Raw genomic sequence first — 25,260 nt, 5'->3', positions numbered from 1 at the left:
AATCTATATCTCACACTATAAGTTCCTGCTCTTTTGACGTTTTAGGCTAATTTTGTAAATCCACTTGAACATGCACAATATTTACTCTTCACTACAGCGCACGTGTTCATGTGACCACACTTTCCGTTAAGCTTTAATTGTGGCTACATGCCTTTTTTTTTGCATGCACTAAATGAGTTTCAGCCATGTGACTGGCGGATTAGCTATTTGTTTTAATGAGCTACAGGTGTCCCTAATGAAGTGGCAGGAATGTGTATATACAGTAGGTTGTGTTATCTGTTAGTTGCCCTAATCAGCTGGCATTTCTCTGAAGTGCATGGATGTTCTCAAATGTTAACTTAGTTTGTGAATTTCCTGGGACTGATATTTAACATGCTGCACATTTTTTCTTGCTTTCTGAGCCTTCTGTGTGGTTACAGTGGCTGACCATTATTATTATTATACTTTATTCTCATTATGCATGTTCACCCACTTTGGTTTCATGGCTAGCTGCTAGCTAGTCTTTTTCTCTCCCAGCTCTCCCTCGTTGTCTATTGCTGCAGGATTGGGGAACAGGCAGGCAGTAAGTCCAGGACAGACAAATCTCCATAAATCCTTCCACAGTGGCTACCCTCTTCAGACTACACTGTACAATATCTGTCTTCATCTTACGAGTGCACAGGCCCAGCCACCTGCTTTTCCTCTGCTCAACCCCCCTCCCACCCCCCATGCTTTGTGAACTTAATAAAAGCTGCCATTAAGCAGCGCTTCATCTGTTTGGGCCCTAATCTGCCTTATAGGCATCATGTGACCACATATGCAGTGCACACCTGTCGTGTATGTTCCCAGCCTCAACTGTTGCCTCTCCACGCTGCTCACACACACACACACATACACTCACTCAACCTGTTCCTGACATATCAACCAAATGCTTGTCAGTGTTGCCTGGCACAATAACACACACACACAAACACACAGTTGAGGCTTATAAAACATAAAACTCGAGGTTGTTTTGTGTGAAAGCAGAAGGTATGAATCTGCTCAAAGATGTGTCATACACATGTTTTAAAATTCAAAAACACACTGACACCGGAAACAGGCCTAAAGTTATTCAGTATGGTTTTTTTTATTTCACTGAGTGAAAAGCTCAATGTTTGCATAAGACATGCAAAAACATAAATATAGAACAATGAAGATGAACAGCACTGTATCCAAGTGGAAATAAGCAACACGACGAGAATGAATAGTAGCGCTGAGGGCAACAAATTGAAGTAGAGACTTTTTAAAAAATTGCTTCATTGTCTACTTTTCATATAAAACGTCTCATAAATCGAGCCAAATTGAACGCTAACGGGAGATGGCTTTTAGTCCAAAAGTGCAATATATTTTACAAAGTCTAAATTGTTGCTCTGTTTATCCACTACTCTGCAGTAAGAAGGCTGCTTTCATATTACATTTTTCCAGCAGTGGAAATACATCTCTGTTTACCCCCCCCACACACACACATTTTTTATACCATCCTTTTTACTCTGTTAATTAAAACAGTAAAACGATCTGTCGTTTCAGCAGCAGCCTATGCAGGATTTGGAGGTCGTTTCCGTCTGGTTTTTGTGTAATATAATTTTCATGTTTATTCTTTTTTTCTTTTTTTTTTCCACTGGTAGATTATATACAGGATACCAGCTGGCAGACAGATGGTGATGCCTTTACCCGTGCTTTTTTTTTCTCTTTTTTTATTAAAAAAAAAAAAACATCACAAGGAAGAGAAGGAGTAAGGACAGGAACAGCTGTAGACGAGGGGACAGAGTCAGCACACTGGCCACTGGGTGACATGAAATATTGGGAGGAGACACCAGCACATGGCTTAAAGAGAGAAAAAAAAAAGTAATAATAATAAATGTGCCCTGTTACCAGTGAGCAAGACACAGAGAGCCATCTTGTTAGCAGTAGCAGACCTCTAAATCTCAGTAATGGTCCTCGCTCTGATCCTGTTCTCACACCAGAATGTGAAGAATGAACAACCCCGACAACAAATATTGTTGATTCCTCTACCTGCATGAATGCAGATGGGTTTTTTTTGTCTTTTTATGTGTGTGTTTGTGTGTTTTCATTTATTTTGGTGAAAAAAAAGTTGAGTTTATAGAGGAACAAGCAGGAAAATGAGGTTATGGATTGAACTGCAGGTTTGAGTAGGTGGGACAGAACAGCCACGGCTTATGAGTCTCTCTCAGCAGGACACACACACACACACACACACACACACACACACACTTCAGTAGTATCACTGACACAGAGGGGAAAAAAGGAGTGCTGCTTTTGCCCTGCTGTTGTCCAGCAGCAGCAGTTTTCCCCCTACATGTGACTAAAAACGACCTCAGGCTGAATCATTACCGATCATGCGTCATAATAATTACAGCGTCTTTATTTTCTTACTTTTTTTTTCTTTTTTAACAAAATTTCACACCCACACACACACCTGCACACACACTAAACTGAATTCAAGTACACAACATCTCCCAGCCCCTGCAGTTATCTCAGCAAATGAAGAGAAAACAAAACAAACGTAGTAAATGCCTCTGCTCTGCAACAGAGTCCCGGGAGACAGTTCAGTCTGCGCCCACAGCAAAGTAAATACAAACCAAGATTTTCAGTTAATGAGAGGGATTGGGGGGGTGGGGGTGGGTGTGTTTGTGTGTGTGAGGGGGGGGGGGGGGTAGAGATCATGCACAGAAAAATGACAATGAATCAAATGAATCAATAAATAAGAGAGAAACATCCATGAATGAATTCAAATCAGTGTATTTTTAGTTTGAGAGAAAAGAAATAAAATATACGGCATGTAACGGCATCCCGCCGCCGCTATAATATGAACAACTTCTAATTAAGAGAGGTCACGCACACAAGCAAACTATGATGAGGCTATTTGAATTTTTAACTTTTTATTATTCATTTCTCCTTTTTTACCGTTTTCTTTTTAAAGGAAGCTGTTCATCAAAGAGCATTTTGTTCATATATAGTCATTTTTTACAGAGGAAAATACTGTACAACCTTATTTTTTCTTCTTCTTCTTCTTCTTCTCAAAACAATATCTGGAGGAATATCATCTACACACATTATTTATCCCTATATTGTGATCATTTATATCCAATGCTAAGCTCAGGAGATAATTCATGATCAGTGTGTCCACTCCTCAGTCGTACATGTTCGCTCAATAAAAACCAGAGGGTGGTTTAGACAGGTTTATAATTTAGTACTACAGTAAGTGAGCATTGCTATGAACTCCTTAAGAATTAATTGAAATCACAGTCCGTATTAGTGTTTCATACAGGAGCGCCGTTTTCCCGACGCACCGCGTTTCCTTCCTTTTTTTTTTTTTATGTTGTCGTTGTTTTTCTTCCTTTTTTTAAAATCGCTGTACTGTCCAATCACAGAAGAAGCAAAAAATAAAAACCAATCTTTAAATAAACCACAGAACAACAGTTCTTTGTCACACTAACATCTATTTGTGCATCAAAGCAAAAAAAAAAAGAAAAAAAAAGTGAACTAAAACAACATCTTTAAAGCAAATTCCCTGTTAAAAGATATATATCATTATTTTTTTCCTTTTTTTTCATTCCCCAGATGGTAAAAATGAACCTAAAAAGTGCAATAACACTCTAAAAATTTCTCATTTGGAAGGTCACATAAATATTAAATAAAAACCATTACAACAGGAGCTCAACCACAGCCATAGTGAATGGAAAACAAAAATGCCGTTTTTTTTTTCGTCTTTTTTTTGTGAGACATTTTCGGTCTGTACAGTTTCAACATAAAACACACTCCCTGACACTTCCTCTATATCCCACCCCCACCCCTACCCCAACCCCTCCTGCTGCTGCATCTGAGCGACTCATCGTTTCCTCTGGTCAGTCTTGAAGCCCCCACCCGCCCCTCCAACAACCAAACATCCCCCGCGTGACTTGCCGGGCGTTAATCAAGACCTCTCCGGCTTACAGATCGATATGCATCTGACTATAACAACACAACAAAAAGGACAATTTTTTTTAATGCAAAGATGCAAATGGTAACAAAAATATTTTTTTTAAATATACTTATGACTTATCTAAGTATATCTTATCATCATGGTCAGCTAATAGAAAAGTGCACTACCCACGCACAAACTTGATTCCTCCACATTGGGGCTAAAAATTACAAAGGGTTAAGCTTGGAGTCGGTGCTAGTTGAAAACACTTCTAGCAGAATGTCAGAGAGAACTGTCGAGGTTGGCGGCTTGAAAGGACGCCTGACTGCAGCTGAGACCGACCGAACAGCTACTGGTCGAGTCCACGTATCATTGAGAACAAAGGAGAAAAAACAATACCAAAGAGATGGGAACAAGCAAAATGTAACCCCTTTCTCTCAGTGTCTAATAATAATAATAATAATAATAATAATAATTAATAATAAAATAATACAGAAAAAAGATCAAACGTTTGAAACACATCCTTTTCCCTTAGTGATTCATGTCCCTTTTTCTATGTATCCACGGCTCTGCAGTTCATGTCGCCTGTGCCAGCAATTTCCTTTGTATATTATCTTTCACACACACGCGCACGCACGCACACACACACACACTTACATATATAGTTATATAGAGAGATTTGTTTTTGTTTTTCTAACGTGTTTTTCTTTTCTTTTTTGTCCACACACAAAAAAAGTGAAAAAATGAAAATAAATTAAAGTCAAACATGCACGCACACAAAAAGACTGATGTGTAGTAAAATGCTTTACATTGCTGTCCCATGTGTGAAACAGGGCCCTAACTCTGTGTGTCTCCATTCGTAATCTTTTTTTTCCTTTAATGCATAATTGAATTAATAATGTTGGTCATCTTGTAAACATCATAATAAATCGGTTCGGGCCATCATTCTCGCCACGCTCTCGTTGTTTTTTGTCGTCGTCCGAAGTCTCTCGACATGATAAATGAGGCCACTTTCATTTTTCGTTTAATCATAGTACACAGAATTTTTCTGCAGTTCTTAAACTCAGTTTGTTTGTTTTTTGTGTGTTTTTTTTGTTTTTGTTTTTTATGGGTCAGCATCTTCTTGCTTTTCCAGTTGGGAAGCATCAGTGTGGTTAACGGAAGCATCGAAACTCTGGCCATTGTCTTTTTCGCCGTCAGGCTCCGCCATTGAATCATCGTTTGAGTCAGTGTTGAGATCATCCTCTGCCTCCTCTTCCTCCTCATCCTCCTCCTCTTCTTCATCGTCATCTTCCTCCGCCTGCACCTCCTCCTCTGGTGACATGTCATCTTCGGCCTCCCCGGATGTTCCCGTGGTGTCGTCCTGAGCTGCCGGCAGGCCCAGCTGGGTTGAGAGGTTGTGGGCTGATCGCGCTGCGTCGTGGTGGATCTTCTTGCTGAGGTCCAGGGAATCGCTGAGGCCCAGACCGGCGGCGTTCTTCAGGAAAAACAGCGAGCTGCTGGTGTCTGTGCCCAGGTTGAGGGAGCTGTCTAAGTTGATGGAGGATGGCAGGTATGAGTGGTTATAGTCAGAAGCAATGCCGCCTGTCTGGTAGATCATGGAGGGAGTACTGGTGATGATGTTGTGGGACAAACCGTGGAGGCCACCGGGTGAGGAAGTAGACAGACCCATGGAGGATGGAGGGACTGCCGCCACATTTCCTCCCAGGTGGTGCGCCGCTTCCTGCTTCGGCGACACAGACGGAATCTCGCCTCGCTCCTGTTTCTCGTGCTTTCTCTTGTGGGAATCCATCTGGGACATGCCAACCACTGTGTGCTTACACTCGGGGAAGGTGCAGTGGAAGTGTGAGCACTTGAGCTTATACTTGCAGTCAGGAACCTCGCAGTCCACGCTGGAGCTGAACTGGCAGAAGCCAGCAGCGCTGATCACGTCTTGCTTGCCGTGGTGCTTGCGGTGGGCCGTCACCTTGGTGCTATCGGTGCAGCGGAAGCCACAGCGCAGACAGTGGAAGTGGGTGCTGTTGCCTGAAAACTGGCAGTCAGGAAAGTTGCAGCTGAGCGAAGACTTGAAGCGCTTGAAGTCGTCCAGGACCAGGTTGTCTACGCGGTCGTGGTGCTGGGCGTGCTTGTACATGTGGGTGCGGCCGCAGAACTTGTAGCCACAGTTCTCACGAGTGCAGTGGTAGTGGGTGACCTTTAGAGAAAACTGGCAGCTGGAGTCCTTGCAGTTCTCGTAGAGGTCGTAGCGCCGGAATCCGTCCAGCATCATCCCCTCGTCCAGCATCTTACGTGACGATGCGGTCTTTCGGCGCTTGCCAAACGGGGACATGTCCTCGATGATCCAGAAACGCTTCTTTGCACCAGCGGCCGTGGGAATGGAGATGGTGTTGCCTAAAAACAAGAGATAAGGGCATTAACAAAAATAATCCTGAAAAAAATAATAAAGTCCACAGACTTACAAACAAGTGACTGTCCTGGTTAAAACCCTAATGTCGGACCCCGCTCAGCCAGAAGTTGTTCACAGCTGAGTAAGCACAGCTAGCCACTATTTTTTTAATCCCTAATTTCCAGAATGATTAAAGAAGGAGGAGGAGGGGGGATGATAGATTGACTGTAAGACATGACACTTTTACAGGGTGTCTCGGGCCTCCAAAGAAAGGCGGAGCTGGGAGTTTTAACCAACCCTCTTATCTCCATGTTTGTTTTATGAGGGGCACCCACCTTTTTGCAACACCCTGGGGTCACTGCTAATGATGTGCTCCCTGTTCTGCAAGACAGGAAGCAGTGGGCCTCGATAAAACTTGGGGCAAGATTAAATAAGAGCTTGCTGATGCAGCCTTGTTAATGGAAGCTAAACAGAGCCCAGGGTTCACAGAACAGGTGCCAAATTTACTGCTGTCTCTCGCTAAATCCTAGTGATACTAAAAGGGAAATTACGCACAAAGGTGCAAGTCAAGTGATTGCAGACTTTTTTTTTCAATTTACTGTACCCACACAGTAAGCATGCAAGTTTCAGCATTTCAACACAAATGTTCTCTTTTTTGCATGCTTTCTTTTTTTTCAGTCTTTTCATAACAACAGTGCAGAGTGAGAAAGGCTGGATCACACAGTTAAATGCTGCACAGGACTCAGTAATTGAGAATGACAGCTGCAGTGTTGGTTTGCGCCGGGGATAAGTACCTGCAGCATCCTGCACTATAGGGACGTCATTTTTAACCGGAGACGGAGTGGCAATGATGGGGCTGAAAGCTGGTGTGTTGGTTGGCATGACAACACTCCGAGTGGCTCCCAGAGAGGCGCTGAGCAGAGAGTATGACAGACAGGATGGAGAGAGGAGGTATGGGAGTGAGGGGAGAGGGGGTCGGAGGAGAGCAGGAGAGAGGGATGGGGCCTGGGACTGCAGGCCAGGCTGAAGAGCGGAAGGAGGAGGAGGAAGAGGAGGTGGCGGTGGTCGTGGTGGAGGAGGAGGAGAGAAGGAAGGAGGTGCATTCTGGGTAGCGCTAGTGTCAGCAGGGGTGGTAGGAGCAGAAGTGGTGGTGGGGCAGCCTTGTCCTGGAGAGACAGGTTGACCAGAGAGGGTGAAGGACAGGCAAGAGGGAGAAAACACACACAGACGGGAACAAAGACAAACACGGGGTCCAAATCGCGCGCACACACACACACACACACACACACACACACGCACACACAGAGGGATGGGAGGCAAAAAGGGAAAGATAAAAGATAAGAGAATGATACAAAATGAGGCCCATTCAAGACAAAGTAACCCAGCCAAAACAACAACGATGAGAGTAGTGGATATTTCTGGCAACACATGGAGAAATGTGAAAATCAGAGACAGGCTAAGATTTAGGAAAAAATATAGAGGAGAACCCGTTTATTCAATAAGTTTGAGGAAAAAGAGGCTGTTTCTCATTTCCTTTCTCCCAAAACTCCAACCACTAAAAGTGCTAAAGTAGACATAAAGCCACAGGGATGATCTCTGGCCAGAGGAAAATGTAATAAGCTACATACAGTGCAATATCTCAAACCACTGATGTACAAAATGGAGGTTTTATGAGGATGACCGGGCAAACTGGAAACTGTCTCGTCCGCAGCTCCCAACATAAGAATATAGCATAGTCATCAACCACATATATTAAAACTAATGTGTCTATTGATTGCAAGTCAGAGTTGTGATTGGAGGATGCATGAGATGACGAGTTGCTGGCTTTCTGGGTGACGTGTGGGCTGAGATGTTCAACGAGTAGAAAACCTTTGTGGACAACACCTGTGGACTAAACTGTGCTAAAGGCCGTACATGCTGACATGTCAGAGTCTGAGTCACGTGGGCTTACCTGCCGGAGAGCTGTCGTTGCCCACAGGTGTGCTGGTGCAGCTTCGGTCCTGGTTGGAGGATTCGGAGGAGAGACCCAAGGGGCTGCCTCCTGCACCCATGTAGTCCATGTAGTCATCATTCTCATCCGTGATGTTGGAGAAGTTGGAGCTGATGCCAGGCTGGATCGTTATGGACCCGTGCACCATACCCGATGCCTGCTGCTGCATCTCATCCGCCCTGCGGCCGAGTGACATCATCTAGAGAACAAAACAAAATAAAATAAAAAGCTTAAAAAAATTATCACACAAAGACTTACGAAACAAACATCTTGGGTTATAAAGAGTCATGAGCGCAGGTGTTGGCGCTTGGCATCCAACCAAGCATTTCAAGACGTCAGAAGTATTTTTTGAAAGAACGAACTTCATACTTTTGTCATTATATGAAGGACAAAACAAAAAAAACAGCCTAAACAGAACTAGAAAATCCACATTTATATCCACAAAGGCTCCATCCCGCACCTACTGCAGAGGTTAACTGAGGAAACTGCGTGTAAAAGAAACTTCATCAAAAGAATGCCATGAGTGATTTGTTATTGACTGGTATGACAGGATATGAGCGGTACTCTCTTTTTTACAGAACATCACGTCTTTGTTAGTCTTTCCTTGAATATGACTCAGAAAAAAGGAAACTGAATGTTAAAAAAGAAATAGATATACAACGAAAAAACCCCGACAAAACCGACCAAACCAGGTACACAAGTTACAAAGACGGCGTAACCACCAGTACGCTAACAGCTGTTGTTATTCGCGACCTTAAAAAGAACGAAAGACAGACAAAATCGAAACGAGAAAGGACTTCCGCTGCTTAACATTTGTTTAAACCTTCTTTAACTATTATTATCCCTATTTTTCTCTTCATTTTATGATATTGGGAGATTTTAAGAGCAGTCCTTAATGGATCGGGAGCTTTTTTTTCATCTTCTTTCAGCAAAAACCACAAACAATGGTGTGTTTCTGAGAACATAAAATTTAGATGAAAAACACAGACACACAGACAGACAAATGCTTTATCAATCCCATGAGGGAAATTAGCAGAATAATAAAAGCAGAACTGCAGATCAGCAGAACAACAAAGTGAATATGGGAGGAAAAAAAGATTTGTGCCGTATATCTCTGAATGTTTAGTGAAAAAAGAAAGACCGATATAATAATATGCCCAGTTGGTAGTGCAATGCTGTGTTTAGGTAAGCGCGGTGAGCTGATATGCAGTGTTATTAAAAAAAAATAGAAATGAGTTTCCCAAATGCTGAACAATATCTAGCCCTTCCTCTTTTTTACAGTGTAAATGAGCAAAAACAACAATATATAGTATAGTTGTAGTAGAGTAGTTAAGGGAACGTCTATTCACTATTTAATCTCCCAGGAAAAGGGTGTGTGCTTTGTTAAAATATGTTTGAGTAAACTATTCAACACAGGTTTCAGACCGTTGAGATGTTTAGCCTGTATTTTTATGACACCGCTTTTCAAAATGTATCACATGTCGCCGTTGGCGTGCTTGTACCTGGGATGGGACTCTATCAAAGTTCTTCCCCAGCATCCGCCTCATGTGCTTGCGTGCGTGTGAGGTCATCTGGTGTTTGAGGAGGAAGGAGAACTGGCAACCCTCGCGGATGCAGTGGAAGTGGCTGTTGACTTGGTTATACTTACAACCTGCAGGATAAAAAAAGAATAAAGTAAGAGCTTAATTTATCTTTGGCTCCCAGTGCGGCGTCCAAAAAAAGGCTCCCCGCGCCACACGCAATATTATAAGTGTGACGGCGTCGCGATACATCAAACACCAAGTGAAATATTTTTAGGGTTTTTTTAATTTCATGATATAGCTGTGACAAAAGAGGGATCGGGTTTCAAAGTGTTTCGGAGTGTACATGTAGGAGGAATATTAGATCACTCGGGTGTCATACTGAGCAAGTCAAGGCTTCTGTGCACTAAACCTGTGGAGCTCTTTTATTACACTGACATGCTTTATTCAATTAGGAATTTACATAAATAAATTCTCATTTTCTGTGGGCCAATAATGCACACACCCCTGCAAACCAAAGTAAATATACAATTATTCCCATATTAAATTCATTTTTCAAAGTATCTCCATTGTCATTTTTCCCCCTTTTGTTCTCCGCTGTGGTGTCGTCTGTTCTATATTCTTCTGCTCTTTTCCAGTGTTTTAACCGGTCTAGCTCTAATTGCTTTATGATTTCAAATTAAATGAATGTGCCGTTTTGTGCCTGTTAATCAAATACCATTATATAAAAGCAGGCAGAAATAATTGAAAGAGTAACATGCTGGGCAGGTGCTAGCATGTCAGTAACCATGGCACCCACTTTAAGAGAAAAAAAAACATGTCTGTGTCATCAAATAGCTTTTGCACACACAACGCTTTAAACACGCAAAGTTGAGCAAATAACAGTAACCCCCCGTGACACGGGAGGGCCTTTTGTGAGACAGAAACCAGGTAACATCAGCAGCGGTGCTCAGTTTAATGTTGCTGCCATGGATACTGGCAACCCATCAATTCTTTATAACTGGAGAGCTAGCAGTGGTAATCCTTTCTGTTTTTTTTCCCCTCCAGCCCAAACAATACACTTGGCAGATCAGGCTGGGGACAAAAAACAGCTGTTTAGGGCCTGGTTTTGTTTGCTTTGTTTCTGCGCTCTGAAAAGCTTGTGTAACCGCCTGAAAAAAACAGATCACTTTTAATTCATTTCTGTGTGATGGCAGCGGTGGCTGTGAGGCGCAGCTTCACAACACAAACAGGCTAAACCAGACAAGCCAGATAATTAACAAACACAAACCTAATTGCTCATTTCTGACAGGGGCAAAAGAAAGAAGAAAACAACCTGGATGTGATTGCCCTCTTTGACATTATTGCTCATATAGCACGGGCAAGGCTACATCTGGGACTCGAGGTGCCATTGTGAATATGCAAACTGCGCCAACAAAAACCTACGAGGCAGACTTGTTTCATGCTTCTTAAACCTCTCGCAATGCATGACACTGTGTTTGCCAACACTGGTCTCTTTCCCTTTGTAAACACGGGGAATATCCTCTTGCAACAGACAACACAAATTAGGCTACATCTTTCTCAACGTAACACCTTTAATCCTCAGATCTCTCCTGGCAAAGTATTTTTTAAAAGCCGCTCAAGTTGACACAGCTTGATGCGAGGCAAAGACAGAGACAGCGGGACACAAAACTTTTACAGGATCAGAAGTTTTTTCTTTTCCAGTGTTTTTTCCTTACCCAGCCTCCCGCACTCCTCCCTCTTGGTGAAATATTTGAAGCCATTAGCGGCGCGACGCTCTGCCTTCTCATGCTTCTTGATGTGCCACGGCAGCTTGGTGGTGATGTTAGTGACGAAGAAGCAGCCAGGCCGCAGACAGTGATAGTGGCCCCTCATTCTGAACTCGCAGTGCTGCAGTGGAGACACATAATTTCCAATTTCATGACTCAAATGTCGTGAATGTTTGAAAGCCAGAGGAGCTGATTAATTTTTATTCGATCCTTCTTTGTGTGCAAAGTTTAAGCGAAGACTACACACAGTTCCTTCCCAAAAAAGAAGAAGAAAAAAAACATAATCAACACCTCGCAGTCTTTTCCTCTCCGGTTGTTTGGTACAATTACTTTGCATTTCCAGGCATCCCACAAACACCCCTCCGCTCTAACATGTCTGTACACCACCATCTGTTTGCAAGGCCCAGATCCCAAAGGACCGGGCCAAATAAGATCTTCTCAGTTCAGGAGATGCAGACTAAAGGGGGGGGGGGGGGGAGAAGGGAGGGGGGGCTTTTTGTGAGAGGGGTGATTTTCAACACATTAATGAATTCATTTAAACGGTTTTCCAAATACGGGCTCATGAGAGCAGGCAGGGGCTGCCATTTAGGTTTCATTTGCGAAGCATTCCCCTGATTTTTGCCCTATTCCAGACAGCCTTGTTTACTGTGCAAGTGACAATGATTTATTGGGTAATATCAGCTAAATTGGCCTTTTCTGAGAGGAGAATGCGGCAGTCAAAATGACATCATTGACATATAAACAGGCATTACTGGGGTGAGTCGACTGTCTTTCTCAGCAGAGATGGAAGACGGCGAGCAGTGGTTGTGAAAGCCTTGAGTCAAATAACCTCAAATACTGGTCTAATAGATAGCATACTTCATGCTTAGAAACCTCGGGGAGATGACAGTAGGTGATTCAGCTCCTGGCTGAGTTATCAAGCCACACTCACCTGGTTGGGACAGAGACACTGAAGAGAGTAGTAGGAAAACTGGTCGCGGACGTTGACCAGGTTGTTGTTCGGGTTGATGTGGTCCAAGCAATGGGATTCTGCCTTTCCAGAGGTCTTGCACACATACTTGCAATTTCCAAACAAGCAGTGGAAGTGGAACTTATTGGAGTATTTACAGTCAGTAGCCAAACATGGATCACTGCATGGGGAGGAAAAAAACAGAGAAGATATCGTTTAATCAACTTGTGGAAAGTAAGAAGAAAAGCAGGGCGCTGTGTACGAAACCCAGAGGTTTCCACATACTTTTCTTGGAACTGCAGGAAACCAGGTTTGACTTGTGGCTTAGCATTCTCCAGAGAGGTGGTGGCTAGAGGGGAACTGGATGGCAGGTTGGGCATTGATGCTGGCATCTGAGGGATGCTGCCCGTCAGCGGCTTCCAGGCCAGCAGGGAGGGGGGAGGAGAGCTGTATCTGCCAGAGGAGGAGAGGTGTGCAACATCCATGGAGGGGTTGTTGGCCATAGAGACGGGGGCAACGGGCTGCAGCTGGGCGCCCTCACCGGAGTCCTTGCCCTCACCGAACGAAGGCTCCGACTTCACTTTCAAGGTGGCTCGGAGGTGGAAGCTGAAAAACAAGATGGAAGCTCTTTTTTATACCGATCGATAAAAGCCAAAAACTAAAATGCAGAGAGCGAGGGTAGCGTGACACTCACTTAGCATGTTTTATAGCCCCATCCACAGTGCTGAAGAGGGCACCACAGTCCTCTACCAAGCAGTGAAAGTGAACTTTGTGAAGGAAGTCGCACTGAGCTTCACAGAAGTCATCCGTGTCAAACCTTAACAGAGACAGATAAGAAAGACTGTAAATTTACTGCTGCTTAAGGAAAACGCAACCTATGAGGACACCTGGCTCAACTCTTCACCTGACGGTAAATGTCTGCGGTCCGTCATACTGTAACCAGCGCACTGTCATTTCCAATTCCTGCAAGAACGTGTTCTCTATTTTTTTTTTTTTTTTTTGGAGGGGGGGTTTCCACTGATACAGTATGTGAGGAATAGTATTTACAGGAAAGACCTTCCAAGGACGTGCGCTACTTTTTAACACTCTGACTGTTTTCTCACTCTCATAATGAATCCAGTGTCTCTACGCGCTTCCTGTGTATGTGTGTTGTTGTTGTTGTTGTTTTTTATACCTGCGGAGGTACGTCCTCCAGATCTCGTTGGCTTTTTCTGCCAGGGGCCTCTTCAACACTTTGCTGAGATACTGTCCTGCCTCCGAGGTGTCACCACCCTCACCTGCCTCTAGCTCTGTCTTCAGGTTCATTGCATTGAAGAGGGCAGGGTTCACCTGTGACATCTACAAAAAAAACCAGCACAAAAACCACCAGGCGCTGGGTTAGCTGGGCACTTTCGTATGTTAGTGAGAGTATGAGAATGAATTCTCTTTCTCTCTCTTACACACACACATACACACACACGCATGCATGGTTTGACGAAGCTAAAAAGGGCAGCCAGATTTACAAACATCCGGGCTTTTGCTTGAGTGCAGGCCAAGCGTGTTTGCCAAGCATCCTCTGGGAGCTACTGTTAACCCTTTTATGTAATGTGGTGGCTTGCAGCAAACCAACAAAAAGCTGACACGACAACAGCTGAGTTGCTAGACAGCAGCTCGTCTCCGCCGTTTGGGCGCAACGACTGCAAATGTGAAGGTAAGGTGTCCTCGAGAGAGGTTAAAACCACGACGTGCACTTAGGTGCACGGAGGCGGCGAAGCTTGCAGGGGGGTAAGGAGTGGAGGAAGTCATGATCAGTTGGAGAGAGTAAATAAATGGTGGCTGATCTGCCATGACATCATCAACATGATGGAAACCACCTGGCATATTTGTACGAGTCAGATAAGATATATGACTAAGACAATGTCCATTTTAATCTTCACAAAAAAACCATACAGATTTAAATTTCCATACGCTAACATTTAGACTTGTTAAAAAATGAGGGCAGCGCCTTCCTGCTTTTCTTTTTTTTCTCCCTGCGCTGACTTTTTAATCAAATAATTTATAAACCCTATGAATAAATGTAGAGTGAGGCAGGGGGAAGAAAACGTATAAAGGAGGAGGAAAAATTGGACGGCGAGTTCAAAACAGCTCATCAAAAAACAAACATCTCTATATATCTGGCATGGCACCCAGCTACTGCTTCATTGTATTAATTTGTGAGAGGTGCAGCGAAAATTACACTCTATGAAAAATGGCTGGAAAATTTAAATGATACAAACTCATCTTATTAGCCGTGAAACATTAAAAAACAAACAGGCCCCTTCGTGTCCCGCTAATTTGTCTTGGGATGAAAGGCGTTTGATGGATGGATCTTACCTTATTCATAAGCGAGGATAAAAGAGATGTATTCCCTGGTACAGGGTGTCCGTTTGATTCATTACTGGAACAAGGAAAATGAACAATGTTTAGTCAAGATTTGCATGAGAACAGTAAATATTACTATTTATCACACAAGGTGTGCCTGTATAATGAAGAAGAAAAATGCTGTCTTCTTAAGAAATAAGATCTGGTGTGGGTTGGAGGGAAGATTGGAGTTGAAGGTTTATGTAAACATCCCTCTCTCTCACTCACACGCAAAATAAATAAATGGAGAAATACGTGGAGGATTTTCTAATTGTATGCACATTTATATAAATTAAATATTTTGTATATAACCAGAGCTGCCAAACTAGTAGACATCATCTATCATTCAGAGAAGCTGGATGTTCTTTTTTGTGGGGGTTATTTTGCCAATAATAAGGCTGAATTGGTTAAAGAAACACTAATTAACCATCCTTCACTTTGAATTAACCATCAGTTTACCATCTGTACCTCTGGTCTTTCTTGCTCAGGTCCAGGCTGTGCTCCTGTGTGGAGTCTTGGGAAGCCCCGGAGTTGGCGTCCACTGGCTCCTGCTTCACTTGAACCAGATTGAACTGGCTGGCTGATGCCGGCTGCCCATTCCCTGAGGATCAAGTCAGAGATGCAGATGAGAGAAGAGACAACAAAGTTATTGTTGGTCAGCATTATTACTCTATGACAAGATCCAATCTGACTCCTGTCCTGGCCCGAAAAGAATACTCCGAGTGATAATTATTGCGAAATTATGTCAGGCCGTCAAGCCTTTTAAATGGTGATTGAGAGGCGGGATATGGGGGAAAAAGACTCCTTTTTCTGCAGCACTTGTCACAACTCATTTGCCAGGCTGCCTCTTAACTGGTCATTAAGTGAGATGCTAATGCTGAGGGAAAGTGGCAGTCTCAGATTGGCCACCCCCTCCCTTCCCACCTTCCCAGGCTCCTTGTTGGCCTGACAACGGGCGGCAGCCAGTGCCACTGAGCGTACCCACAAGGAACACGGGTGCTATGTCGGTCAGATTGGAGCTGACAGCCAATCAGATTGGTTCAAATAGCGTGACCCCTCGATCACATTCGCCTCCAAATAGGTATTCAGTGAATGCTGTGAGTGAGGACAGGAGCGCTGAATTGAAATAAATAAACACCAGGGGATGACCTGAGGTAAAAACGCTGACAGGAAGGTGAATTCTGGCCCCCCCTTTCCCAATCCCGCGGGATTGAAATATTAATTTATCCCGGGGCTATACAGGGAAAGCAGAGCTTTTGGTTGACAATAAGTGGGCGTTTATTTTAAAATATATATGTGAGTGGGAGGGGGTAGGAGCCCCAGCGTAGCCTCTGAGACACTAAAACTGGAGTGCACCAGCAGCCACGACTGGTTTGGTGAGAAATCTGTTGTTTAAAAATTAGGGCTGGTGTTGAGGGATTGTGACAGGCAAGGTCATGGGCAACCAAGTGTGTGCCCTTGGCCCTGAGCCTGATGGGGATCCTCTCCTTTTACTTGCTACAGAGAAAACAAGACCAGCCAACGTAAGAGGGGAAACCAACCAGAGTTCCCTCCCCGCCCACACCACCACCTCCCTCCGCTACAAGATGACCCAGAGACATATCAGGCAGAATACAAGTGGAAAAGCCAGTCTTGGGCCTTGTCAGCTGAAAGCTGGGAGATGGGGAAGTGTCAGTGTCAGTTCAGTTTGACAATGGCTGAGGTTGGAGGGGCTGGGGGTGGGGCATGGGTGGGGCTAAAGGAAAACAGTAGTCAAACAATTTTGCGGCTGGTTTGAGGTCACTGAATGCTTACCAAGTCTCTGTCCAGCTTTCCTTCCCTGCCCCCCCCCCCCCAACTTGATAAGAGTATACCCAAAATTAACTAGCCAGACAAATCCTGCCTTGTCATTGACAATTAAATCATCTCTCAGACAAAATGAGAGCACATTATATCAAGAGCAGCCACTCACTGCATGATCCACACATGATCGCCACGCTGAGTAAAGTATATTTTTAATACAATCAGAAGATAAGCTGACTGCTCAAGGTAGATCACAGTACAAAACAATCTCACTGCAAAGCACATCGTGATTGTTTTAAATTTATTTATTTTTTTGCATGCACTTTGCGAGCAGAGAGAGAACAAATGAGTTTGACTCAAAGCAGCTTCTTTCTGGAAATTATCCAGGAATAATGTACCACCATGTAATTACTCCGGATAAGATACAGAGCTTGTGAAAGATCATTTGTACTGTGTGTCTAATTAGTAAACCCTTCAGATGCTTGAATCTCTGGGAAAAACACTTAGGGGTAAATTAGAGCGGAACATTAATGAAAAAAAAATGAAAAAAGAAAAGAAAAGCTGAGAAAATACTGAAGGCAGAAACAGGAAAAATGCACAATTCACCGCAAAAGAGGCGAAGTTTCACAACCCGAAGAAAAAATAAACACTGAGAAAAATAGCCACAAACACAGTGACTTTTCTCACACCTTTTTGACAGAGAAGCACAAACCACTTCCTCCTCATTTTAGCCCCAAATGTCCTGTTCACACATTTTATGAAGCAAATATGAGAAACAAAACCACACAGCAAACCCCCCATCCTGTGTCTGCGCTAAAACTTTTATGAAAATGTGCGCGATTAAAATAGGAGAGCTTATTTAAAATAACTTGTTTTTCAGTAAAGAGATCTACGCTGTAACTAAGTGAGCCATCGAGAGGGGTGGTGATGGCACCATCTGTGGAGGCCCAGACTACCTGCTGGAAGCCCAGAGGTGGAGCTCAGTCTGACAGCCCGGGCTCAGCTCGGCTCCTCGGAGCAGCTGCCCCAGCTCTCTCCCAGGGCCTGTCCTGCTCCAGGAGTACCACCAGGAATTGTAATCCTTCCCAGTCCCAACATCCGGAGCAGTCCCATTTACAATCCGTACCCCACCTGCTCAGGCTGAGCGCAGGAGGATGCACTGCAACTGAATGCGAGACCATGCGCTTGCAGTGCATTATCAATTGAAGACTTTAACTTCATTTTCATTCAGAGGCTTTGTTTAGAGCAATGTGATAAACATGGACAAGCCAATTACCTCTGAAATGTATGGGTGACATGTTTTTGTGGAAACAGAAGGTTTCCAGAAATTCAAAAAGTGTGCGTCGTTGCCGATGACTGCATCTGTGACTGAGTTCTTGCATCGGTGAAAAAAAAAGAAAAAAGAAAAGCCTGTTTCTTAGCTCTGCTGCATTGAGTCATTTCTGCCTGAGTGATTTCTGTTTTTTCTTTTTATCAGTTTTCATAGAGGATACGAAAAAAAAATTATTTTTTTTTGTTCTCGCAATTTCTGAACTTAATTTCATTCCACCTCCATTTGCTTGGAACGGGCGCAGACAGAGATAAGAGACCAATGATGAGGAAACATGTTCAACACAACCCCCAGGAGCCCCCACTCTGAACATCATAAGAGACTTTTACAGGCTCTACTCTCCCCTGTCAGCGCATTTATCTCCAAATGGATTGTGGGTATCTAACAAACGATCAACACAATAACAAGCTGAGAGCAGAGGACCATGCCTCCGGAATGTCCCTTTAAGCTTGAAAGCAGAGGGTTTTCTGCCCTTCTCACCGCTCTAGGCTAGTTAGAGAGATGACCTCTGAGTGCTCTCTCTTTGCTCTGTCCACAAAGAGCGAAAAAGCATGCAGCTTATCATAAACATGTGGATTTGGATGTAGCTCTAAAGTTTTCTTTTGAATTTTTTATATTCACATTATGTTATCCATCATTAATATATGAGATAAACTTGGCTGTTCACTCACTGACCTGTGTCTGGGCTGCCGGATGGCTTGAGTGCAGCAGCCGCCAGTCTGGCCATCATGGGTGAAATCAGACCCTTGCTTGCAGAGATCTTCTCCATAATGGAGGAGGTGGCAAAGGAGGTTGGGGTAGATGGCATGGCTCCATCCGCCCCGACTGTGGAGCAGCCCTGGGTGAGTGAGTCGGTGGGCATGGAGTGGGCCCCTGAAGACACAGCGGATATCAGGCCAGCAGCTTGAGGAGGTGGCTGGAGAGGCAGCCTGGACATAAGGGGGAAGAACGGGTTGGAGGTGGCCAAGGTGCTGTTGGAAAGAGCAAGGGCCACCGGTATGTTGCTGGGCAAGGTCTGAGACAGCAGGGTGGACATACGCTGGCCCGCACTGGGCAGCGAGGGGGTCGGCTTGAGGGCGTGGCCCGATGTGGATGAGGAGGAGACAGCAGTGATGGGCGTGCTCAAGAGGTGTGGTACAGTAGTGGACTGCTGGGTCGTGGGTGAGGCACTCAGGCTGGAGTTCTTGCTGCTAATGGCCGAGAAGTCCATTAGGTCGTCGTTGCTGGATTCCTCGGGCTCATCCTTTGGTGCCAGGAAGGTGGAAGAGAGGCCCATGACACCAGAAGAGCGAATGTGTCTACGTTCGTGCTTGCGCTTGTGGGAGGTCATCTGGCTGGTGGAGGTAAAGGTGAAGCCGCAGCCGGAGCGGATACAATGGAAGTGGTTGGTGGCTTTGCTGTAGACACAGCCCTCGTACTTGCATTCCTCATACTTATAGAACTTCTTGAAGCCATCTTTGGCATAAGCATCGTCCTTGATGTGGTAGCTCTTGTGCTTCTCAATGTCACACTTGTTCTTGAAGGTGAAGGTGCAGCCCGGGCGCCTGAAAAGCAAACGGGATAATGTGATCAGGTGTGGATTCATGGAGGGGATCCACATGATTGAAATACTTTACAGTGAAGTGGAATAATAAGTGGTGCGGTTCAGTGACACATCACCATCTCCAACCTGGTGGAGGTTTAAATTCTTGGGAGGTGATGATGAAATAATAAAATTTTTTTTTTTTTTATTCAAAGTGCTCTAATGATTTTTGTCACATGCAAGTCACAATGCTATAAAATTTAAGTTGATCCGTTTTAATTTATGAATCTTTTTTTGTTTTAAACAATATTTGCCAAAAGTCGGTTTTAATACAGTAAAAAAAAAATCTCGAGGAGAAACCACATTAGGTCAATCCACCTGCAGTGGAAGTGTGTCGTCTTCTGCCCGTAGAACTGACATCCGACCGTGCCACAGTCCTCAGTCGCGCGAAACCTCTGGAAGCCATCGTTGATCAGCTGGGCGTTCTTTTTATGGAAGTTTTCATGGGTCATGACATCGGAGGTGCTGGTGTACACCTTGCTGCAGCCCACCTGCAAAAGCAGAGTCAGAGCATGGTAATCGAAAACAAGATCTGGGCCCAAAGCATGCATGAGTTTCAGTTTGCAAGAATGGTTTGTAAAATGCTATAAAAGATCAGATATACTGTACTAGATGTAGAGGAGGGATCTCATTGTGGTTAAGAAAATGCTAGTGGCCTAGAAATGGGTAGAAGAAGGATGTTTTCTCACATTCAAGATTTAATTTGTGGCAACACCAGAGCATTACAAGTTTCATCTCAAACCTGTGAATTGGAAACAATCTTGCTATCGTGACAATTGGAAAGTAAAAAAAAAAAGGAGGTGACTGAAAGAGACAGTGGCCGCAGAAGGCTGCTGAAAGTACAGTACCTTCCTGGCAAAGCAGCCTTTTAGAAAATGAAATTCATATTTGGAGAGTAACGGTGAGTCGCCACAAACTTACTGTAACTCTGAGAACAGATTTCAGTAGTGGAGGGGGTAGACGGGAGTAAGATGACTGTCTTAAGTCTTTAGTTTAAAATGCTCTGGTACACATGAGCCCTCAGAGCCAACAAAGGGGGGGAAAAAACAGGTAATGTTTGAATTAAAAGCAGCAATTGTATATCATCTGTGGCACTTTTCACCCGCGCAAACCGGGCAACTTCTCCATATTGAGTCAAACAATGAAAAAAATTCCTCTCGGTTCTTTTCCCCCTTAAATCAAGAGAGCCGATGCCAACATCTGCAGGTTCTCAGGGACTGTTAAAACAAGGGCTGAAATGTCCTAATAACAATTACGCTGTTACAGGGGTTTAAAAAAGAATATATCTCAAGCCATCCTGCGCTGCACCGCTGCCCTGCTGGTGAGAAGCTCTCGGCACAATGACATTGAAAATAAGCAGATGTAGAAAAAAATTAAACAAATCCAGAGGGGGAATAATCTTCAACTGGCTGCTTGGTACTAAAAGATGAAAAATGTATAGTTTATATAAACACCTAACTGAATTTTAGCCATGCCAATTAAGGAGTGAGAGAGTAAAAAGATGGGGAAAGCACAAGCAGCCTCACTCATATTCACCCTTTTTTTTTTGGTTTTCTTTTATTTAGCCGAGGACACGTTTTGCAAACTGCTCTACGAAGACACTCTGGTATAAATGGAAAAAGTGAGTTTCCACTTCACAAATATGTAGGTAAGCCGAGTGACTCTGAAACACCCTGAAGTCATGCTTATTTCAAGTGGCCTGATTTTCCAAAGTTGGCCGTAATTTATACAGAGTTGCTCATTTTTGCCTGACTTAACCTGTTTTAAACAAAATGATGTCACTGCTCCTAAAAGGCTGTTTAAAGGCACTGGACAAAACCAGTGCTTTTAAACGGTGCCTTTTACACTCTTTTATGGACAGCATGTGGTGTCTCTGCAATATAATTTGAATTACGAATTGTAAATTTACCTGCATTTATCTATATTTGGTGCTCTTTAACAGAGTGAGCAGTGGTTGTTTTGCTCCATATGTAATGCTTAAACATGTGGAACCATAATTGCATATTTGTTTCCGTGTTTGTGCATGTGCTTTCGTGGGTTCATTTTGTGGGTATGTGTGTAGGTGGAAGAGGAGACGCGAGTCTGTGTAGTGTACCTGCATGCAGTGGTAATGGGTGCTTTTTCCATTGAGGTGGCAGCCATGGTAGTAGACGCTGCAGTCGTCCAGAGGGCTGAAGCGCATGAAGCCATGCTGCAAGGAGTTGTCCCTCTTCTTGTGCATGTTGTAGTGCCTGATTACATCCTGCTTACTGGTAAACCTCTGCAAAAAGGGGAGGGGGGTGGGGGTGTACGGCAACAGGTTGGTGTTTATTTAAACCAGTCACAGAATCAGCAACAAGTCACTTTATCTCTGTAGAAGCAGCAGCTGCAACATGCAGGAGCCAATTGGCAGTTGGGGAGGGATGTGCGCACGGCAATATAGAGGGACAGGACGTCTTTAAACATGATGCATTCTGTGGTTATTAATTTACTTTGCATATCTCAAAGTTGCGCTCTAGCCAAATGCAGCGCTTAAAGGCCCCGGGACTCTCTGAATGCAGATGCTTCCACATGGAACATAAAGTATGTTCCACATACACTCTTTGTTTCTGTTTTTTTTTTTCCTTCCTTCCAACACTTTTTTTTTTTTTTTAGAAATTAAGACGAATCAATTGACATGCAAGATAACAGTTCTGATGTTTTTGTGTCTGGAAAAATTCTGTTCCATGCAGATGGTTTCTCAGACGTGCACAGGGGAAAACAGAAGACAATAAAAACAAACAAACAAACAAGTGAACCAAAAAACAGTTTCCCTTTCAATTCGCTGAGATATGATTCCCTTTTTAATTAAAGCATTAACACTCACTTTTGGTGCAGGTTTCGCCTGTAAATATAAATGAATATGCAAAGACACCCGCCTTGTAAAATTATTAAATAAATAATTTTTTTCTTATAAAGAAAAAATCCCTCCCATACTCAGGAGTCTGGAAGGGGGTAAAACAGAAAAGTCACTCCACGGAGACCTGCAGCAACCAAATCTGCTGTAATTGGGTTTAAGCTGATGTTACAGAAACTGTAACAGGAGAAGCTTAAATCAATGAGACAGTTCTGTCTTCTATCCATATTTATCTCCAGTTGAGGGAAAAACATCAGAAAGAACGACTCTAAAGAGCAACTAATTGCTGTACAAAGTAGGGTAATTGCTTTGTGTCATGTGTTCCACTTGCACACAAGTAAAAAGCCGAGATCTCACAGCCATTCATTCCCCTGTTGTTGGTGTTTTCCCGCTGCAGATTTCTGACACACCTAAATTACATTTTTTCCGTAATCTGGCTGATGATTGTCTCAGATTTTCTCTTTTTGCTAATTTTTATTTTTTATTTTTTTTACAGATCTCAGGCCTGCACTTTTCTGTTATCTAACGATGACAGGTTGAACTGTGGTCATGGTACATTCGATCCATCAAGCCGTCCAAAATAGGCCATGGACAGAGCTGACTGGGAAAAAGATCTCATTTTCAGTTGAGTGGTGATGAAGGTTGGGAGCCACTTGCAACATTTATTTTAGGATTCCCACTAGTGTGGCAAGATGCACACTCTCTCCCATGTACAAGCCCATGAAAGGAGAATGTTAAGACTCAGCCAATCGCCCAGAGGCTGGCAGTGGGATAATATTCCAGGAGTGTGTGTCATGTAACATTTCATGAGTTATCGCTTTGAAAGGGGGCTGCTCATCACTGCCTGCCTGTTTTTTTCAGTATTGACATCCTGGGAACTGGCTTCCAAAGCATATCTGTGTTTCCATGCGACGCAGTAGCAACAGAGAAATGTGGACCTGACCGTGGAAATTGCCATGATAACCTGAACTAACACTCTAAATAATGACATGAAATGATTTTCCTTTGTATTCCTCCAAGAATGTGTCTCATCAGACTGTGAAGTGGGATTCAAGCAGAAAATGAAAGCTTAGATCTGTAATGCTTTTCACCACATAAACAATATTTATCAAGCTGTAATCTCTCTTGATCGGGAGCAGACTGTAGATTACATCTGAAGATGGCTTAATTCAGAAACTTGTTAAGAAAGGAAGGAAAATACACACGGCTCTAGCTGCGCGTGGATTTTTTTCTACATCTTTTGACAAATCTACCCGTGTTTGTCTAACTCTTCTGGGCCATATGCTACAGCAAACACGAGGCCTGTATCGTGATCTGCTTTGTGTTGTTTTCTTTCTCCTTCCTGTGCCATACATGACACCTCATGGGACCAGGGCAAGATTAATACCGTGAAAGTGGATTAAAGCCAGGCCCCTTACGGTGGCAGTGTCTTCAGAAAAGGAAAAACAAAGAACAAATAGATTTTTAAAAAAGGGGCCATATTTAAGGATACTTACAATTAACCTTTGTAATAAAAGGCCAACTGTGCCCAAAGATGCCTGAAAACTGGATAGATACAAATACCCATAGGCTGTTTGGTAAACTGGAGACCAGCATCTAAGAGTGCTATGATAGTCAGTGCAGTTTACCATCACTAGTTGGTTTCAACCAGTGATGGTGGCCCCGTGAACAAAATGACCTTTTCTAAGCTGTGAATAGCTGTGAATGCTTGAGCAATGTTTAATGTGTATAAGAGATTAGGTACTCACGCTCACCTGGTAGTTACAGTCAGGGTCCATACAGTGATAATGCTCTCTGTACTGGTAGGCACAGTGCACGTGTCCACAGTGTTGACTTCCAGAGAACCTGAAACCAAATTATAGGACACATTTTAAGAGCCACACGAAGCAGTGACAACAAAACCTGGGGACACATCAGGAGGAAAAAGCTGAAGTTTCCAAAGAGGTCGGTTTAATTCAAAAAAAAGAAAAAGAAAAAGAAAGAAAGATCGGCAGCGAATCAAGAATAATTAATGAAGAAATTATTATAAAACACCTGAAACAGAACCAAATAACACAGGCGGTGAAGCTTTCAAAGGCTCATGTCGCAATTTCACCTTCAAGGTAACGCAGCTCAAACCTTCAAACTGACTTCTGCTTGCAACAATTTACCCGTCTGTCACACCAATTTCAGCCAAATTATCTCCATTTATTTCTAAAGCAGCCGTAAGAGACCCTTATTACACCGAAAGCCTTTTCCTTCACAGACATACACACAGCCGCTCAATCACCAAGAGCCCCATGACTACTTTATTTCTCATTGCTGTGAGAAAGCTTGTCAAATCAATGCACAGTTCTTTCAGGTTAACCACACTCTTGCTCTGCAAGATAAAGGGTCAGGTACCCTGAGGAGCAGGAAAGGCTCTGTCTACTTTGCCCTCTTCAAAACCCTTTCGCTTTCTTTTATCTGGAGTGCAGAAACCAGATATTAGTCTGGTTCTACATTGAAAAAAAAGAGAAAGAAAAGGCAGCTACTTGCCACAGTACAGCCACTTTTACGGTGGTGATTATAAGCCTGACGATGATGACTGTTAAAATCCTCCAATTACCAGTGAAAACACACAAATAAACATTTGCGCTGCCTCTGCCAAGAACTCCATCTGTTAGTGCAGAGGAGAGGGGGAAAAGAAGGCTAAGTAATATTTTTCCCATCTCTCTCTCTGTTTTCCTTGTTAGGATTATCCCAGAGCTGCATTTACAGATCACTTTGCTGAGTTCAT

General features: G+C 43.5%; 1 protein-coding gene across 11 annotated transcripts in view; it reads right to left on the bottom strand.

Annotated features, from left to right (window-relative positions):
• Positions 1-1,081: 1,081 nt before the first annotated feature.
• The window catches only part of casz1 (castor zinc finger 1), a 171,346-nt gene continuing 147,167 nt past the window's right edge, over positions 1,082-25,260 (bottom strand). For 8 of the 11 annotated variants that reach the window (XM_082518225.1, XM_082518224.1, XM_082518227.1 and 5 more), the window contains 15 exons: positions 24,251-24,347; positions 21,723-21,887; positions 19,946-20,118; positions 18,721-19,589; positions 15,402-15,534; positions 14,907-14,970; positions 13,729-13,892; positions 13,249-13,371; positions 12,840-13,160; positions 12,537-12,735; positions 11,555-11,726; positions 9,819-9,967; positions 8,278-8,515; positions 7,121-7,492; positions 1,082-6,331 (listed from right to left, as the gene is read on the bottom strand). In XM_082518225.1, the coding sequence (XP_082374351.1) occupies positions 5,046-6,331; positions 7,121-7,492; positions 8,278-8,515; positions 9,819-9,967; positions 11,555-11,726; positions 12,537-12,735; positions 12,840-13,160; positions 13,249-13,371; positions 13,729-13,892; positions 14,907-14,970; positions 15,402-15,534; positions 18,721-19,589; positions 19,946-20,118; positions 21,723-21,887; positions 24,251-24,347 (4,525 nt within the window). In that variant the 3' untranslated portion in view covers positions 1,082-5,045. The remainder of the gene's footprint in view (positions 6,332-7,120; positions 7,493-8,277; positions 8,516-9,818; positions 9,968-11,554; positions 11,727-12,536; positions 12,736-12,839; positions 13,161-13,248; positions 13,372-13,728; positions 13,893-14,906; positions 14,971-15,401; positions 15,535-18,720; positions 19,590-19,945; positions 20,119-21,722; positions 21,888-24,250; positions 24,348-25,260) is intronic. The other 3 variants (XM_082518222.1, XM_082518220.1, XM_082518219.1) reach the window with 2 other exon arrangements.

This window comes from Aulonocara stuartgranti (assembly GCF_965226115.1).
Source record: "Aulonocara stuartgranti genome assembly, chromosome: 20".
NCBI lineage: Eukaryota > Metazoa > Chordata > Actinopteri > Cichliformes > Cichlidae > Aulonocara > Aulonocara stuartgranti.
The sequence above is the reverse complement of the archived record's forward strand: the minus strand, read 5'-3'. Positions and strand labels throughout refer to the sequence as shown.